Source organism: Lepidochelys olivacea (genome assembly GCF_965140295.1).
Source record: "Lepidochelys olivacea isolate rLepOli2 genome assembly, chromosome: 25".
Taxonomy (NCBI): domain Eukaryota; kingdom Metazoa; phylum Chordata; order Testudines; family Cheloniidae; genus Lepidochelys; species Lepidochelys olivacea.
In genome coordinates, this window is record NC_140435.1 from 12259780 (window position 1) to 12275664 (window position 15885).

Genomic DNA, 15885 nt, shown 5'->3' on the forward strand with positions numbered 1-15885 from the left:
GCATGGGATGAAGCCTCATGACTTCCCTGGGAAGCAGTATTCTGATTTTAGACATGGAGAAACTGAGGCACGGACCACTGGAGCGACTTGCCCAAGGTGAGAGGGACTCAACAGCAGAGCTGAGAATGAAACCAATTCTCAAACGCACCAGTCACATCTATGAGACACCACTCCCTGCCTGTGGCTGGGAACACAACTCAGGAGTCCTGTCTCTTAAGCTCCAAGCTCTACCCACTAGACCATATTCCTTCCCCATCCTCCATAACCAGGTACAGAATCTAAGAGTCCCAAATCTCAGTCCCCAGCTCTGTACTTCATTGCTGCTCAGAAAAGTTTTTGGGGGCAGGGAGAAGAGGCTGTGTTCCAAAACACTGCAAAAAGCCCCTGGTGGGTTGACGTAGAGGTAACGGAGACGAGCTTCCCACAGTCAGACTCCCCATGGGAGCTGCTGGACCCCGAGCAGGAGATAAGCGTCTCTCCAGGAGTGCCCATGGCAGCTGGGTTCAGTGGAGGAGGAGGAGGGTTTAACCCTGAATATACCATCTCTGAATTCTACCCCCTGCTGCCCTACAGCCCCCGAGAGGTGGGCCAGGGGGACAGAGTCCCTAGTCCCACTTGCCTTGTAGGGGATGGGAGAGTTGTAGTTCTCGGGGAACTCCCAGCTCAAGAGGACGGATGTCTTCATCACCATCTTCACCTTGAAGTTTTTGGGCAAAACTGCTGGAAGAAAGTGCAAAGGGAGGGGGACGGGAAAGAGAAAGAATGGGGTAGGGGAGAGAGAGAGCGGAGGGGCTATCAGATACCGACAGCAGGGGGCTAGCTGCACTGACGCAGGGAACAGAAGGACCTGCTCCCTCTTCCACACTCTGCTTGGGTTTTGCCAGAGGCCCATCCCCGACGCCCCTTCCCATGCCAAACCCTAGCCTAACCCATGGGCGGGGTGGGGGAGGATCTCTGCCCAAAAACATCCCGCCTCCCCCCACCCCACCCAGCCTCACTAAGCCAAAACCCCCATGAAACGCTGGGCGCCCGAGCAGCTGCTGTGGCGAATCAGGCTCTGGACGTCGGAGCAGGCTCAGCTGAGGACAAGCCTCTGCCGGGTTTGCGTTTGGCATCTGGCTGCGTGGCGGCTTGCAAAAGCTGAAGAAAAGGCTCATCCCACCTGTGAGAAAGGCTGGCTTGCCCCTGTGGCCAGTCAGGAGGGCGCCTGGACTTAACTTGGAAGGAAGCAGTAAAAGGGACTTACCTGGCGAAGGCAGAGAGGAGCGCGGGGCCCGTGCGTGAGACCAAGTGCTTTGCATTTACTCACCAGCCCGTCCTAGGCTGGCTGGACCGCCCCGGCTCTCTGCCTCCCGGCGCCAGCCCCGGTTACAAGGAGAGAGAGGAGAAACCGATAAGTCCTACCTTGGTCCAGTAGGAACGTCCGATACTGGACGGTCGGGCTGTATGGCCCAGGCCCTTTACTGGTATGAGCCCGGATTTTAACGTCGTAGGCGGTGTTGGGTTTGAGGCCGTTGAGCGTGTATGAGTTCTCGGGGGAGGGGGACAGGTCTTTTTCCAAGGGGTTGCTGGGGGAACCGGCTTCCCGGTAGGCCACGGTGTACTTGACAATGGCTCCATTCCTCTCGGCCAGCACGGGGGGCAGCCAGCCGAACTGGACCGACATGGAGGTGATGTTGCTCGCCTCGAGGATTTGGGGGTAACCTTTGGGGATGTCTTCGGGGATGGTCAGCTCCTGCACGGCCTCTTCCCCAAAGCCAGCCCGGCTTTTCACGGCCAACTTGAAAACGTACGTGGCGCCCTTGTGGATGTTGGTGGCGGTGTACTTATCCTCCTGGGCCGTGAACTCCAAGGTGAATAGGGGATCTATGTCCTGTCGACCGAATTGGAGCCGGTAACCCATGACCTGGCCTTCGGCATCCAAGGGAGGCTCCCATTTCACCAGGAGAGAATTCTCCTGAGTCTGATGCACGGACAGGATGGGCTTCCCTGGAACTGGGAGAGAACAGAAAAGACGAGCTCAGTCCCGCGCCAGCTCTCCTCCTCACACAGGGGATGGAGAAGCTGGGTGAAGGGGTCAGAGGGCAGAGCTATCTCACGAAGTGGGCACAAGGAAATCCTGGCTTCTCTTGTTGGCTCTGCTGCTCGCTTGCGGAGTGACTTGCCCAAGGCCATGTGGACCAACACTTTTGAGTGGCTGCTGATTTTTGAGTGCCCAATTCAAGACATCTTCAAGACTGAATTCAGCAGGGCCAGGCACACCCGGCTGCCACCGACCACCGGTTGCCCTGAAAATCAGGCCCTGGGTGTCTCAAGTCAGGCTCCCAAAATTAGTGGCCACTTTCGGAAGCATTTACCTTGACTTCTCTGTGACTCACTGTCTGAAACAGGAATGTTAACGTTTGCCCACCTCACAGGAAGCTTTGTGACGATGATTGGGTTAATGTTCGGACAGCATTTAGAGCCATAGATTCCAAGACCAGGACGGACCACTGTGATCACACAGGCGATCCGACTTGATAACACCGGCCAGAGAACTTCCCCAGAATAATTCCTAGAACGGGTCTCTTTGGAAAACATCCCATCTCGATTTGAAAGCAGTCAGGGATGGAGAATCCACCCCCACCCCTTGGTAGATTGTTCCAACGGTTAATTACTCTCACTTAAAATTGACACTTGTTTCCGGTTTGAATTTGCCAGGCTTCAATTTAGGAAAGGAAACATACTATTGAAGTGCTAAGTACTACTCCAGAGTCTGGTTTAGACATACAGTTCTGATGCTTTAACTCCCTCTCCCTCCAAAATGTTCTGCAGGAAGGGTCCACGGGGACTCAGTGACAGATCCCAGGAGGCCAGCTTCCAGCCCCCAGTTGTACTAACTAGACATGACTGCCTCCCAGAGCTGGGAAGAGAGAACCCAGGAGTCCTGTCTCCCAGCCTCCTGCTATAGCCACTAGACAACACAACTCAGGCAGCAAAACAGGACAGAAATAGACTGGAGCAAGCTGGAAAGCACAGAGTTGCTGAAGGTGAAGTAATGAAGAATGGGAAAGCCGAGTTTCTGGGCAGCCTGGGGTCCTGAGCAGCAGGCACGAAGCAAGTTTGGCAGCCATCTGATCACCCAGCTGGGAAGAGACAGATGGGGGCAAATGGGGACTGGAAACAGACCCCAGGATATGGGTGTAGTGGAGGAGAGTCAAGTCTCTGTCTACCCAGTTCGGCTTCTCTCCTCCTGGACATCACAGGGACATTGTTCTCAGCCCTCCGCAACCTGTCAGTTCTACTGAGTTTATGGGATATTGTGGGAGTTTGGTGATGCCTCTGCCCAATGAGCCCTGTCCCTGCCTGAATGCTAAATGAGCTAATGGCCAGGGTTTGATTACATATGCAGGCCCAGGGTTACCGGAGCCAGAGTGACGAGGGCATTAATTCCAGCAGCTCATGCGTCGTTTACACTCACTCCTCTCTATTAAAGATCTAATTTCCTTCTCTCTCCCAGTTGAGGAAGCAGGGGAGGAGAGGGTAGAAGGGAAGGAAACAGGTTTCAGAGAAACACAAACCAGCTCTGAAGTTAATCTGGCTGGGGTCATGCAGGTGAGGATGTGAAAGGTGCTTTGGGCCTGGCTGACGCAAGGCATCATTGGGCAGAAAGGCAAGTGTGTGTGTGACACACTCAGAGACCCTGGCAGCACCAGGGGACACCAGGGAAGCCTGCTTGGTTGGAAGCAACAGCCCAGACACGTGAACACCCAGGCATGGGCTGCCTGAAATGAATGTTTTATTCATTTTGAACAACTGGAGAATGGCTGGTGAATGCTGCTGGGAAAACCTCCTTTGGAAACACTTAAGAAACACAATGTTATTACAGAGAAAAACAATGCCATTATCTTTATGTCTCAGTTTTTATCACAAACATTACTATAATCAGCCAGGCCTGGAAATATTACATTTGCACCACAAATATAATTTGGAGGGAGTGGGGAAAGGAAAGGGAAAAAAGTGTTTTATTTTGCAATTGGGTTGGATGCTAAAGGAGAAAATTGGATGTATTACAGTATTTAAATTGAGCCCCTAGCCCTGAATGATAAAGAAAGAAATCTCTCCTCTTGGAAGGTGTATTGACTCAACAGTGGAAAGGAGTTGATAACATTTCAGAGCCATTTGAAACATTTTTTGGGGGTGGGTGGGTGGGGGGGGGAACGCTATTTCAAGTTGGGAGAATTTGAGTCTTGGGTAATAGCTGCTCTGCTGTAGAAAACAGATCTGGGTGACTGACGCAACTCTGCTGCACATTCTAATGTGAGAGATGAGAAAGGACGACAAGACAGAGGGAATGAGTGACAAAGGACCGGGGGGAAGGCTACGGAAGAGAAAACGAAAAGGGAAGAGACCAGTGAAGAAGCGAGAGAGGGAGAAAGACAGAGGAGGGAAAGAAGTGAAAGAGGGAAATCTAGGAAGAGCGAGAGGATAAGAAGCGGGGAGATGCTAGGAGGCAGTATGCCAAGCTGAATTAAAGTGGCACTGAAAGGAGTGAGGTGCAGATGTGCTGGTGGTTTGCTGCTGGCCTCTGAATGAAGTTTGCTTCAGTGTCTGGAGGATTTGTGGATTCAGTGTCGGTTTGTCCTCTTCAGTACCAGGACCCTCTCCAACTGGGCAGAAAAGGCCACATTAAAGGGGAAAGGCTCCAATCTCCAACCCCAACGCTCACTGGAGAAAGGATGCATGGAAAGGGAGTCACAATGCTGGTGTCTGCCGTTCCCATTCCAGGCCAGGATGCCAGATTCCTGGCTGCGTCGCTCCCTCAGCTGCGGCTCTGCATTGGCTTTGTAGTCTTAGGGGTGCCCAGGTTAATTACGCCACATTTGACCAAGGGTCTTTGATCACTGGAATGGCAGCTCACAACATTTCCAGGAGTGGCTGATGTCAGCTAATGCAGCTGCCCTGCGCAAGGGGAGGCAGAGAACCCTTGAGCTGAGAAGAAAAGGAAGGGGAAGAAAAACCAGCAAGAAGAGAGAGAGAGACACAGGAAGGGAATGAAAAGGGTAGAAAGCTGCTGCCTGAGAGGAGTGCATGCGAGAACATGGTGGGCAGGGAACAATACGAGCGGAGAGGGAGGGGGGTAAATGCGATTCCATGGGAATGCCTTGAAACATAAGGGGAAGGTTTCAGAGGGCCAATTGCAGGTCTAGGCCCAGCAGGTCTCTCCTCTCCCCATAAAACCTTTCAAGTGCTGCAGAGCTGAGCTGAGCTGTAATAGCGGAGGAGGAATTGCAGCACCACTGACCCCAGGGATGAAAGGAGGCGAGGGCACCCGTTTCCCAGTGCAGCAGAAAGGTTCAGGGGAACGAGAGGCAGACAGATCCCTCAGTGGCTTTTGTCGTTCCTTGGCTCTGTCCCTGCCTTCTCGCCGTGACCCCGTTTCTTTGTGCTTGGACCGGGAGCAGCCCTGCCACAAGGAATACGTCAAAGGGATGAAAGAATCAGGGTTTGGGAGGGCAGCTGCGTGGCAGCCAGAGCCTGGCTCCAGGAGATCAGTCTAGCAAAGGTCAATGCTGTCTGTTCTTCCTCTCTGCACTGACCCTGGTGCGGCCAGTACAGCCGTCAGAGACAATGCGATGGGGGTGGAAAAGCAGGTGGCCTCAGATATCCCCATGTCTGTTCTATACCTCTGCTGTTTGCCGGTCTACATTCGCTGCATGTTCTGCCTGGCCCAGGGGTGCAGCAACTGTTCGGTGCAAGACTGTGCTGAGGGTCATGGTTTGTGTGTATAAAAAGATCTGTACTTTCCACCGTATGCATCCGATGAAGTGAGCTGTAGCTCACGAAAGCTTATGCTCAAATAAATTGGTTAGTCTCTAAGGTGCCACAAGTCCTCCTTTCCAGTTGGAGTCTGTTTCCCTAGGAGTGGGAGCACTTCAGACACTGCGTCCTCAGTGCTGGGGGAGCAGGGCCAGGCCAGCCCAGTGCGCAAAAACCCCCTTCACTGGATCTGCAGTGCTGGTGATCGCTCTGGACAGAGCGGGGCCGACCCCCTCCAAGCTGGAAGGATGGCTCGAGGGGAGCGTAAGAGGAGATTATCGACAGGGCTCTGAGGACCACTGGCCTCCTAGTGAGCACATGCCTCACTCCAGGGCTGTGCCAGGAGAGGATTTGGGGACTTTTAGATCAACACCAGTTGATCCTGTGTGAGACAGGATCTGACTTTCCCTTCCCATCTCAGTGCCCTATATCTGCTGCTCTCTCCCCCACATCTCACCCCTACCTCCTGACTGGGGTGCTCCAACCTCTGGTTTTCTTGTCAGCTGACACTAGAGTTTCCATCCTACTGCACCTGCAGCCTTAGAATTTCCTGGCCTTTGCCTCTCAGGTCCATGTGGCTGGTCTGTGAGGTCCCCAGCGAGAGGAGCCGCTCTGAACTCCGGCAGGGCCACAGAGCCATCTCCTTCCAACCTCACCGGCTTCCATGCCGCTGACAGGTTTGCTCAGCCCTCTGGCCAATTCTCTGCTGGGCCAGAGCCGCTGATCTCATAGGCAGCACGGAAAGGTGATCGATACCCCTCTGGTTCCAGCCTTTCCTCCAGGTAAACCTTACTCAAGTACTCACAACCCCTGCTGATGTATGCAGCCCTGTTCCCTGCCCAGAAGTCTACACCACACCTCCTGCACAGCACAAACTGGACCAGGTTCGAGTTTCCCTTTATCAGCTGGGTGGTTTGAGGAGGTGGGAGTCCTTAGCTGTATTGGGGATGGAGCATATCTAGTATAGGCGATCGGGAGGTGTAATGAGTTGGTTCTCTGCTGTATTGGGTGGGAGGATGTTCTCTTCAAGGGAGAACTGGGAGTTCCCTGGTTTAGAGGACTGGGGGGAGGGGTTATGCATTGGGAATGCTCTGCTTGGCTGTATTAAGGTGGGAGGTTCTCTGGGGTACAGGACTGGGGGTGTGGTGAGCTGAGGGTTCTCTGCGGTACTAGGGTAGGAGACTGTCTTTAGGGAGAATCAGGTCTTCAGTGCTGGATTGGGGAAATTGTTCCTCTGCATAACAAGGTTGCGAGATGTGATGAGCTGCATAGAGAGGAAAGAGTTTCTCCAATTCTGGGCCGTGGGGAGTGAGACGAGTTCCAAAGGGCAGGTAAGGGGAGGGGGAGAGCCTCTCACCTGCACCCTTGGTCGTGACCAGTTTGGGTTTGCTGCGGGCGCCGTCCCCTTTCATGGTGTAAGCCGCCACTGTGATGGAGTACGAGGTCTCGGGCTGGAGCCCAGCAATGATCATTTCCTGTTTGCAAGATCCCAAAGAGAGAGAGAGATTTTTGTTTTTTAAAACAAAAGCTTGTTTCCTTGCAAGAGCCTTAGCCCTCTCCAGCATGCAGGAACGTTCACCGACACTGAAAACACAAGGCAGTTCTAGGAAAACATGGAGGGGGGTGGGGGAGGCACGCACGCTATGAAACACAACCACCCCAGCTGCGAACAGACTGGGCGTCCGCAGGGACCAGGATGAAACACACGGTCCCTTGAATCCACCTCAAACGCAGCCCCTACCTCAACACCAACCGGTTCAGCCATCAAAACATGGCCATGCTCTTCAAAGCTTCCCACTCTCCCACACAGTCTCAGAGGAGGGCTCCGTGGCATCAAGGAGATTAAACTCTCCCCCACACACCCACCAGTGAGAGACTTTAAAAAAAAAACAAACCAAAAAACAAAACAAAACCCCACCGTCTGTAATATTAAAGGGATTGCTTTAATGCAAACTGCAAGGTGACATTTGCTGCCTGCATACTAGGGCTCTGTGTTACTTTCACAACACGCCCCCCCCTCCCACCGCCACCATTCTCTTTCACTCTCACCACACCTGGCTCCTAAAGAGCTTTTGTTATGAAGCAGGACTCTAGCCTGGCCCTTGGCAGTGAGGTATTCTGCCCTTCAAAGACTGTTATAACAAGAACGCCCAAGTTAAACCAAGCAGGATGGGGGCATGCACAGCAGGGTTTTCCCCAGAGTCCTGGGCAGCAGGGCGAAGGGAACCTTGCATTTGTTTGATCTCCCTTCCCTCTACAAAGTCTAGGCCCCAGGCTAGCACTTGGGAAAAATTTTCTGCTCCTGAGAACATCTGTCCTGCCCAAAGTGGGGCAGGCAGTGAGAGGGTGGACCTTAAAAACAACATGCTGCTGAGGAGGAGGGATGGTCTAGTGGTTAGGGCCCAAGCCTCAGACCTACAAGCGCGGCCTTCAATTCCCTGCTCTGACATAAACTTTCTGTGTGACCCTGGGCAAGTCACTTAGGCTGCGACAACCAAAGACCCGCAGCCTGGCCACAGCTGACTTGGGCTTGTGGGGCTCGGGCTGAAGGGCTAAACATTGCAGTGTCGATGTTTGGGCTGGAGCCCCGGTGATGGGGATGGGTCTCAGTGCCCAGGCTCCAGCCTGAGCCTGAACATCGACACCGCAATGTTTATCCCTGCAGCCTGAGCCCCAGTCAACTGACCAGGGCTCTGATACTGAGTGCCGCAGGTTTCTTATTGTAGCGTAGCTGTACCTCTAGGGTCTACCTACACTGCAGCTGGGAGTGCGCTTCCCAGGTCAGGGAGACAGACACACGATAGCTCTGCTTGTGCGCTGTTGCTAAAAACAGCGATGGAACCAGAGTTAGCCCGGGCAGCAGCTTGGGGTGGGTGTCCGAATACCATCCTGCCCGGACCCCTGGGGGGCATTCTTAGGAGGCGAGCCCACGCTACCCCTAGCTACGCTGCTATCTTCAGCATGCTAACTCGAGCACAGCTAGCTTGTCTGTCTATTCATGCTGGGAAGTACCCTCCCACCTGTAACGTAGACGTCCCCTTAGCCTTGCTGGGTATGTCTACACTGCCGTTAAAACCCTGTAGCTGGTCCTTGCCAGCTGGCCTGGGCTCACGGGGCTCAGGCTAAGGGGTCTGCAGTGTAGATGTTCGGGCTGGGGTGTAGATGTCCCCAAGCTCTGGGACCCTCCCGCATCACAGAGTTCTGGAGCCTGAGCCCAAATGTCTACACCACGATTACACAGCCCCCTTAGCCCCAGCCCAAGTCAGCTGGCATGAGCCAGCCATCGGTTTTTAATTGAAGTGTAGACACACCCTCTGCTCCCCATCTGTACAAGGAGGATAAGCGCACTGCCCTGCCTCACAGGGATGTGAGGAGGGTAACTGCATTCAAGATTAAAGAAAAGGAGTACTTGTGGCACCTTAGAGACTAACCAATTTATTTGAGCATGAGCTTTCGTGAGCTACAGCTCACTTCATCGGATGCATCCGATGAAGTGAGCTGTAGCTCACGAAAGCTCATGCTCAAATAAATTGGTTAGTCTCTAAGGTGCCACAAGTACTCCTTTTCTTTTTGCGAATACAGACTAACACGGCTGTTACTCTGAAACCTGCATTCAAGATTGCGATGCTCTTTGAGATCTCATGAAAAGCACTGTATGAGAGCCGAGCATCATTCTTAGCAGGAAATCAAGATTTCAGCCTAAGTATTTTTATTCTAGCAGCCTAAGCCTCAGTACCTGCTAGCCCAAGGGAGGGATGCCTTCCCCCATTGCTTTGTGGCTACCGTCGTCCTTAAAACCATGCCAGCATGCAAGTGGAAGAAGTAAACACTGCAGCTGGGAGCAAGCACCCCAACCCAGAAACACAGACTCGCACTAACACTGCTTGGACTAGTGCGCTACAAAGAGCTGTCTGGACATTGTGGCCTGGGCTAGACACCCAGCGTGGACCCAGGGGATCAGGTGGGCTGATACTCTACCCACGCTGTGAGGAATCCTCCCAACTGCAGTGTAGACACACCCTAGAACCACAAAGTTGATTTTAAGGTCCAGCCCCTTGTGAGTTGCTAGGGCTAGCAGGGAGTGCTTTGTGCCAGTGAACAGCTGGGAACCTCGGCTTTCTAATGGCACAAAGGGTTCACATTCAAGCCCGGATGGTTTAGAAGCTACTGAGTTCTTACGTCTCTATCCCAGCAATGTTTCTTCAACAGGGGACCAGGTCTCTGACAGAGTCGCAGACCTTGCTCCCACCAGCCCGTCTTTAAATATGCAGCTTAGTTAGTTTGGTCCCACTTTGATGTTTGGATTGCTTCCACTATCGAGAAGCAGCTGACTCGACCTTCCCTAAGAGCTCGGGGGAAAACCCTGCGCTATTGCCATGTGCTGACTAAAGGAGCAGTCGGGATGGCATTGCGAAGCGTACAGGGTGGGTCGCAGAACAATGCATAGAAACACCGTAACAGGCTTGAAAATAGACAAACTAGCACTGAAAAAATAAATAAAGAAGAGACAAATGTCACACCACAAATGAAGAGGGTGGAAGGGAGAGGACAGAACCGGGACCAGGCAGGAAGCGTTTTACTTACATATTCAGCAGTGTCATCTGTTTCCCACTGAGCAGAGAACAAGAGAGGATTTGCAAGTGAGAACACAAGGGGGAGAAGAGGGAAGAGAGAGACACACAAAGCATGAGGAAGAAATCCCCGGGCAAGTGGCAACTGGAGGTCAGAGGTTACCAGGCTAAGGTGAAGAAAGAAGTAGAATGGGAGAGGTTAGTAGATTTTGTAGTGACCTCGGCTTGATTTAAAGGAATGGGGCCCCGCCCTGGGGCCTCCCAGAAACGGGAAGGATGGAGCCTACTTATCCCAGTGTTGGGAGAATGGCTCATGGTCTTCCTCAACAGCTACAGTCTGGAAGTGTGAACTAACTGAAAATGACAAGGGACTTGTTTGTCGGAGAGATGCTGTGCCACTTACCAGTATTTTGGGTCACTTGGGGCTATAACCCAAACAGATGGCTAGGTTGCCCTCCCCACAAGCCGCCATGGGAAAGGAAGGGGGGCAAGAAAGTCCTCACCTGGGCATCAGCCAGCATGACATCCTTGATCTGGGGCAACCCCTTGGCCTCTCCATTCTCCATGCGCACATAGTGGACCTGATAGCCACGGATCTGCCCGTGCTGGCGGTTCTGGACTGGAGAGCGCCAGAACACTTGGATGGCCGTCGAGTTCAGAACCTCCACCTCCACTTTACGAGGTGGGGCGCTGGGCACTGTGGGGAAGGGAGAGAAAAGAGGGTACAGGCATTAAGGCTTAGCACTGGATGCCCATCCAGGTTGCATGGGGCAGACACATACTGCATCTAGAGCCTTGCAAGTGGGCTGAGAGTCAACGAGACTTGTGGAAGGCCACCACAACTGCCATCGCACGCGGTCATGGGCAGCGTCTGGATGGCCGCAGAATAGCTTGCCGATCTGGATGCACGAAGGTGAGCTCACATCTTCTCTCTCTGCTCAACCTTCCTTCCATGAGCCCCTTCCTCAGAGCTGCCTGCCCAGAAGGAGCTGTATAATTCTGAATTAAACCCACGGGCAAACCTGATTTCTGAGGACCTAGCCAAGGAAAGCTTTGGCTGTGCTTGAGGGACACTGTCTGGGACAATGCTTGAAGCAAGGGAGATGGGACTGAGCCAGCCCTTTCAAGGCATTTAAATGCATCTGGTACTCAGCAGCAGTGGTCTGACCTCAGGGCATGAAATGGGAAGAGATGCCCTGGAAAGAATTCGGATGGAAAAAGGATTTGGAGCAGTGTATGGGAGCCTGGCCAGGACAACACTACATCTCTGTCTCCCAAGGGCACCGGAACGGGGCTGGCCAGGGGGCCATGACCCTCCCACTTTTTACTGGCCGTAAGGGCGAGCAATGGGAGGGAGGGGCAGAGAGGAGCAAGCCAGGGGTGGGGGTTTGGGGGAAAGGGCAGCGTGGGGGCAGCATCTTGGGGCAATGGGTGGCTGGAGGGCAGGGCCTCGGGAAGAAGGGACGGTACGGTGGTGAGCCTCAGGGGACGGGGTGGGGCCACGGTTCGGGCGCCTGTAGCCCCCCCGCTTTTAGGGTGCTTCTGCCGCTCCTGCTGTCTCCTATTACTCTGAGCAAGTTATTACCTCCATTAGTGGGTATCGTGTTAGGATATAGGCAGAGGGGTGGGCAAATGGGGGAGCTGTTAAAGGTGACCCTGCAACGGAAAAGAAAATTGGACTTGGGTCCTTTTCTGCTTGTTTGTGATGGAGGAAGAGAGCCCAGAAAGGTTTTGTTTGTTTTTTAAATGGTTTCCCCTTTTTCGCTTGCTTTATTTTACCCAAGAAATATCCGTTAAAGCAAGTCTTCCCTGCTCTTGCTTGAGGTCTCCTTAGGAGAACCAGAGGACTGGAACAAGAGCTCTCAGTTCTTTCATGAAGGGGCTGGGGTGTTACTACTTTAACAAAGAGATCCCTTCTCCTGTTTCTCTGTTTGTTGAGTTAAATATGCCTTAACGACAAAAATGGGAAGGAAGGAACCCTCACATATTTTTAAATAATTCTGGCTACAAATCCTGTCCCCTCTCAATGGTCCAGATTCTACATCCTTGATAGCTGTGAGGTCATAATCTAACTAGCTCTCCAGCCTGCCACAGAATTTCCTCGGGAAAGCAGTGGGGACAAGACTTGAATGCTTGGATGTTTAAAAAAAAAAAAATCAAGTAGGAAAAAAAAGCCATAAAGGACCTGATTCTCAGAGGGGCTGATGTCCATAGCAGCTGTTTTTGGGATGAGGAAATCTGGGGTCGGGGTGTGTGTGGGGAACTTTCAGGCCTTCTTCTGGCATAAAAAGTGGCAAAAAAAGGGACCCAAAAATCCAATGTCTTTTCCTTTGCAGGGAAGTCTCCTCAGTCACGTATTTGTGGGGGACTCGGGAGGAAAGGAAACCGAAAGGAGACAGAATTACCATCTTCGTCTGTTCGGACAACAACTGGCGAGCTCTCCGGGCCTGGCCCCACCTCCGTGTGCGCCACCACAGTGATGCGATATTCTGTCCACTTTTCCAGCTGTTCTAGGAGAATCTGATTGGTGGTTGGGGGGATATCATTCACCTCCTTCAGTTCCGTGTCCTCAGAGTCCAGCGCTCGATAGCGGACGCTGTATTCAGCCAGGACACCATTTTGGCTCTCGGCCGGCGGAGGCCGCCAACTTACCAGAATGGCAGTGGATCTGGTGCTGACGCAGTTTATGTCTTGAGGGGGGGCAGACGGTTCTATGGGGGGGGGGAAATTCAGGGGGGAAGGGAAGAAGGGGAAAAAAAACAAAAGATGGGAAAGATAAAAAAAAATAACAAAAAAATCTAAAATAAAACGTACAAAAAATTTGAGTTAGGAAGATAAATTAAAAAAAAGAGAGGGGGCTGGGTTTGTTTTTTTTTTAAAAAATAAATAAATAAATAAATAAATAAAGGCAAGAGAAACGAAACGGGGGCATCGGAACATAAACGTTACAAAGCAAAGGAATAAAACACAGAGCGGGCTAGCCCAAAGTGACCTTCATTTTCAGCTACAGGTGATTGGACCACAGCTGAGCAGCCAGCCCTTCCTTCCTGGGATGGGCAGCTTTTAGCCCCTGTTTTTAAAGCAGCCTTGCAAACTTCAATACAACCAAAGGCAAGATGAACTGGTAAAGTTGCATTAAGCCAAAGTTTTTAAACTAGGCTTCATAACACCAAGATTTGCAAAAGGGACTAACTAAAGGATCTGATTTTCAAAGGTATTTAGGTGTCTAAAGATGCAGATGTGTGCCTAGCAGGATTGTCAAAAGCACCTAAAAGTGCCTAACTCTCATTGGAGTGAGGTGTCTAAGCCACTTAGGTGTGTTCGAAAATCCTATTAGGCACTTATCTGCATCTTTAGGTGCCTAAATACCTTTGAAAATCTGACCCTAGGTGATTTTGGATGCATTGATTCTCAGAGGGCGGGTGCTCAGCATTTTCTGAAAGTCAGAAATGTGTCTCAGGTTAGGGACCTAAACTCAATAGCCATTTTGGAAAATCCTGGCTTTAAGTCCATGGTTTGGCACCTAAATTCGACAATGTTGGCCTTAAGTTCCCCACCCCCATGTGTTATCATCTGTAAGCCTGATAAGGGCCAGGTGATGCACATGTGTGTCTGAGCTGGTAGATTTGCAAGGCAAGTTTGCTGCTGTGCTCTAAATTAATAAACCGCAGTCCCAGTAGATAGCTTTTCAGCCCCTGCAGGGACGGGCAGGCAGATGCTTGGAGCATGCTTGCAAAACCCAAGATGTCCGTCAGGATGAATACAGAAATGCTGACCCCCATTTAAAGGTTATTTAAAGATTCCTGGGCCAAATCCTGGAGTCCCTATGCAAAGTCCCACTGAAATCAATCAGGGTTTTAGCTGATCATAAAGGGCTCAACTGTGGTCTGACAGTGGGGAAATCAGGGCTAAATTCACTGAAGTCAATGGAGTTACACTGATCTATAATGAGCATGACCGAAGGGAGACTTGCCCCCAGGACTACAGGGTTGGAATCCCTTTAGTTTGTACTACCAAACACCCTGCTGGGGTGTTTAACAATCTCCCCGTCTGCTTTAAAAAAATCTAACCGACTTTTCACCATTTGTGCTGCCCCTTCCCTTTACTCTGCTTGATCAGTGAAAACAGATTAATCACTTTCACTTCGGTTTACATAATCAGTTTCCCTTTCTGGCTTTCACGCCCTGTTGTGTTTGGGTAGCAAACTTTACATCATATGGGATTTTTTAAAAAAGCTGATTTTCACTGATTTCTTTATTAATTGAACACAAACTCTTCTACTAAGATTAGTTTTGGTCAGATCTTCTCTCTCTCCCTGCACCCAAAACCTTAAGTTTTGGGCCTAAACCGCCTTCACAGGGCTCCTTTAACAAATCAATTAAAGCTTTCCCCAATTCACTCCTTCCCATCAAGAAAAGGAGATTTCTATGTAGTGATTAGGCAAAGTTCTGCTCCCTTCAGCTGGCTAGCCACGCCAAATAATAGAAAACATGTCAAACAAACAACCAAAGAAACAAACTTGAAACAAAAAATAAATCAATCCATTAATTTCAAAATGAAAGATCTCTCAGAAAGGAAATCATAATAATAAAATAATATCGATATATAAAGCAAATCCTTCCAGAACGTTCCCAGTCTGTTTACCTACCTTCCAAACTTCAACTGCTAACTTATAAGACTTTCTTACGTGAGAACAAGAGAAACTGAGCTACGAGGCCAGACCAAGCTCCTGGTGGGTTTCTGAAAACTATTTGCTTTTAGGATATTGCCCTTCCTTGACAACTCCTCTACGCTGGCTAGTCTCCCCCTCCCCTGGTTACCTAGATACTGCAGTATTGATAGACTATCAGTCTCTGATCTATCTTATTTCTGACAGATACCAGCACCCAGACTGGCGATAGCGTGGCCAGATTCCCCATAACAGACATTTCTCTCCACCTGGCCTGACCATAAAGGATGATGAAGCAAAACAGGCCCGTGTGCTGTCCCCTTCTGCATCTTAGAGACATCTATGACTTTTTCATACTGAGCTGGAAGACGAAACAGCCACAAGGTGCCTCCAGCTACCTGTCCTCGGCACCCAACACTCAGCCCCGTGGGTGGGGTCAAAAACTGCTTCCACTCCTCCGAACCCAGCTGAAGCCACAAGGGCTGCGAAACCCACTGCGGAGAGGGTCTGACCTGACCTACCCTTTCCATCCTGAGCCTAAGGCTCCTGACACTCATCATGAAAGCCCCAGCAGGCAGAGCACGGCGCTCCGGCCTGCACTTGGGAGCGCTGTTTCCATCAGCGGTGGCTGTGCCTGGCACTCTCACTCACCCTCTAAGCTCCAGCATGAGGACCTGCCGCATGTTCCCGGAGCGAGACCTCCTTTCGGGATCATTTGTAGCACTTTCCCTGGTTAAAAGGGAGTGGGGGGGGGACCTATGCCCCACACTGCTCTCAACTGACCACAACGCCTGGAGGAAAACACGCACCAAGTGCTGGCCAAGTTGGAGAGACACTCTTGGGAGT

The 15885-nt window shown here is 51.5% G+C and overlaps 1 protein-coding gene across 7 annotated transcripts in view; it reads right to left on the minus strand.

Annotated features, from left to right (window-relative positions):
- PTPRS (protein tyrosine phosphatase receptor type S) overlaps nt 1-15885 on the minus strand; it is a 247059-nt gene that overhangs the window by 37163 nt on the left and 194011 nt on the right. For 5 of the 7 annotated variants that reach the window (XM_084614680.1, XM_084614681.1, XM_084614682.1 and 2 more), the window contains exons 11-15: nt 12776-13081; nt 10874-11067; nt 7157-7274; nt 1405-1995; nt 620-717 (exon numbers count right to left, since the gene is read on the minus strand). In XM_084614680.1, coding sequence (XP_084470806.1) covers nt 620-717; nt 1405-1995; nt 7157-7274; nt 10874-11067; nt 12776-13081 — 1307 coding nt within the window. The remainder of the gene's footprint in view (nt 1-619; nt 718-1404; nt 1996-7156; nt 7275-10873; nt 11068-12775; nt 13082-15885) is intronic. The other 2 variants (XM_084614684.1, XM_084614685.1) reach the window with 1 other exon arrangement.